This window comes from Etheostoma spectabile, chromosome 7, assembly GCF_008692095.1.
Source record: "Etheostoma spectabile isolate EspeVRDwgs_2016 chromosome 7, UIUC_Espe_1.0, whole genome shotgun sequence".
NCBI classification, from domain to species: Eukaryota; Metazoa; Chordata; class Actinopteri; order Perciformes; family Percidae; genus Etheostoma; species Etheostoma spectabile.
Window position 1 is genome coordinate 9,208,757 of NC_045739.1, and position 2,830 is coordinate 9,211,586.

The 2,830-nt window shown below is 37.8% G+C and overlaps 2 protein-coding genes across 2 annotated transcripts in view; both read right to left on the reverse strand.

Moving 5' to 3' along the window:
• Window positions 1-1,528, reverse strand: part of fkbpl (FKBP prolyl isomerase like) — a 2,607-nt gene extending 1,079 nt beyond the window's left edge. The window contains exons 1-3 of the mRNA XM_032520776.1: window positions 1,423-1,528; window positions 685-852; window positions 266-558 (exon numbers count right to left, since the gene is read on the reverse strand). Of these exons, the coding sequence (XP_032376667.1) occupies window positions 266-558; window positions 685-850 (459 nt within the window). The 5' untranslated portion in view covers window positions 851-852; window positions 1,423-1,528. The remainder of the gene's footprint in view (window positions 1-265; window positions 559-684; window positions 853-1,422) is intronic.
• LOC116692455 (rho-related GTP-binding protein RhoA-C) overlaps window positions 1-2,830 on the reverse strand; it is a 732,216-nt gene that overhangs the window by 631,236 nt on the left and 98,150 nt on the right. The window lies entirely within an intron of this gene.

Consider the following 2,830-nt stretch of genomic DNA (forward strand, 5'->3'; position numbering starts at 1 on the left):
GATAGCATCATCTAAAAAAAAAAAAGTCTACTTAAAGTTCACTCAACTTAGATCATTTACTCCAAGCATTATTCAGGGGGAAAACCCTCATTCACCAGTGCATCTAAGTTGTCAATTAACTGTCAGGATATTGCAAATATCATGTACTCTTCACATTTGTAAACCAAAAAAAACATAATGATTATAGAGAGGGATTTTTTTACTGTAACCAAAAGTTGGCATACAATGAATTGAATTATTATTCAATGCCTCCCTTCACTCATACCTCACATTTCTCTCCCGCTCTCATCCCCTCCACACATGCTTCTGTGATATCGCACTGCCCCTCGCCCAGCCTCAGTGTTGTCCAGTCACCCAGTGGAACCTGCAGCACAGAGTCCTGACACCTTGGGAAGGCTGTAGCCTCTGTAACCTCAGTCACTGGTTGATCAGGTTGGACTGGCAGCTTCTCATTTCTATTTTCAGATACTAAACTCTCTACTTTATCCATGGTAGCTTTGAGCCGCACTCGGACTCGACACAGTGAACCCAACCTTGGACAGTAACTAGATGAAAATGCTAGAAGAGAAAAAGACAAATTATGTGATCTAGATTTCAAGATACTTAATACATTTCAATTGTACAAATATGGACTGAAAATAGATCATTTATATTAAAGAAGAAAGTAATAGAAAAACATCATACATGCATCATCTCCAGAATTAGAAACAGTCTGTGGACTCTCTTTGTGTTTTAGCTTTTTCTGGACTTTCCAGAGGCCTCTTGGACACACCGACACCCAGGAAGTGACATCAACACCATCATGATCACCATTACCATGCAGTCTTTCAAAAGGGTGAACAGGATCCATCCCTGCAAACATAAAAATATGAAGACATAAATAAAAGATTATCATATTTTCTGTACAGGCATCTATTTGAATGCATTATCCTGAGAGAATGTCCAGCTCTTATACTTATATTTGGTACACTTCACATACACAAGGCAGGATTCTCTTAGTCCTTCCGAAAACTTTAACATTTTGTGGTTGAATTCAATTTGTACATGGATACAATTACTAGTATGGCAAATGAAAAAAGCGAATGCTTATTTAAAAACATAAAACTTCTGTAGCCCATGATTAAGTTATATTGACTCTATTGATGTTATTGTTTATCTATTACGTCTAGATACCCATTTTTTTACATTTAATGTAATTGCTTCTTCATATTTCATTTGGTTGATAGGCTATCTATTTTTTTTTTACACACTGGAATCTTAAATTGTATAAGAATGCCCGTGACCTGCGACACGTCTAAATAATTAGTCTGCTAGTTCCCAGAGTTGAGCCACAACCATGCAGTTAGCCATTGCTACATTAACAAGCTAATGTCAGTTATTACTTCATATTAATTGTTCAACAGAAAAAGCTAACTAACTTACCTTTAACAAAGAGTTGTTGGAGGCTCTCTAGTTTCAGCGTGAGGGTAGCTACAACGTACACTATTTTAACAAGTAACGTGACATTAACATACCGAACAGTAACTCGATAAAGTAACGGCTAACAAAGAAACATCTTTAAAAAGCATCAGATAACGTTAGCTAGCGTTATGGTGTCAATCCAACGCAACTATCATTCCACATAATCTGAGCTGTAGTTACGAAGCTAGTTAGCTAAGTACTCTAAGTAATTAAAGGCATATCTTACCTCATACACAATGATGACATTAAGTAGGCCAATTTGCTATCAATCAGAAACTAAACTGTCAGATTATCAGAGGAATATAAACAAACGCTTTCGTCTCCTTCCTTTACTTCTTCGTCTGTAATGACGGTTGCGAGGCCAGCTCGTAGCATTACCGCCACCCATTGAACCGGAGTGTAAACCTCGAGTATTTTCCTATCAACGTTTTATGCATAAAAATATGTTTACCATTGTGCCATGTAATTTCTCTCACATAAATAGTAAATCTCTACAATTTCCTTTCATCCATTTACTGTATCGTCTATCCTTAAGCTAATTTATAACTCAAGAGACAAAGAAGATTTTAAATTGGTAGCAAAAAAAGAGAAAGTTGCCTATAGGCTGCAGTAAAACATCCTGAAACACACTGTTATTAGTCTTAACTCATCAGTGAAGTTGATTTATGCCGCAAATAATATTTTGTTTAGGGCACATGCATTTTCTTGCCCAGCTTCTGCCTACAGTAATAACACATAGCCCACTCTTTTCTCATGCAAAAATATCATGTCTGATTTTTATATGCAATGTGAATGTAATCTAAATATGTTTAGCGGTTTGTGTGTCAAATGATCTTTGAGCACATTCAACCCAGTCTCAATATTTAAATTAAAACTAAAGAAAACTATGCTAATAGGTGTGTGGGGGGGGGTTATGCTTGGGGAATTATGGGCCAACAATGTAGTGCAGGCCAGTGTCGAGTCACCAACTGTCTAATCTGAGTCGAGTCTCAAGTCCCCATTGTTCAAGTCCAGGACTTGGGTCCTCCATCACTGCCTATTACATATAAAAGTAGTCAGAAACTTCTTACTATTTCATGAAAGCTCGAGGCTGACTTCATAAATCCTCTAAAAAATGGGTTCTGTGCCTCAAGCTTTGACACTCTCAAACACACCCACGCCCCCCCCCCCACACACACACACAGAGTTTACATCTCTGTGTATTGACCTTTGACTTGTTCCTCTCGTGTTTGAGGCCTGTGTGTTAATCTGTCCTGTCAGTATAAGTAAGGCATCTATCTTTTGAACACTAGAAGCCATTAGGTCTATTTGAGGAATACCCCACTGGGCAACCAACATGTGTGTGTGTGTGTGTGTGTGTGTGTGTGTG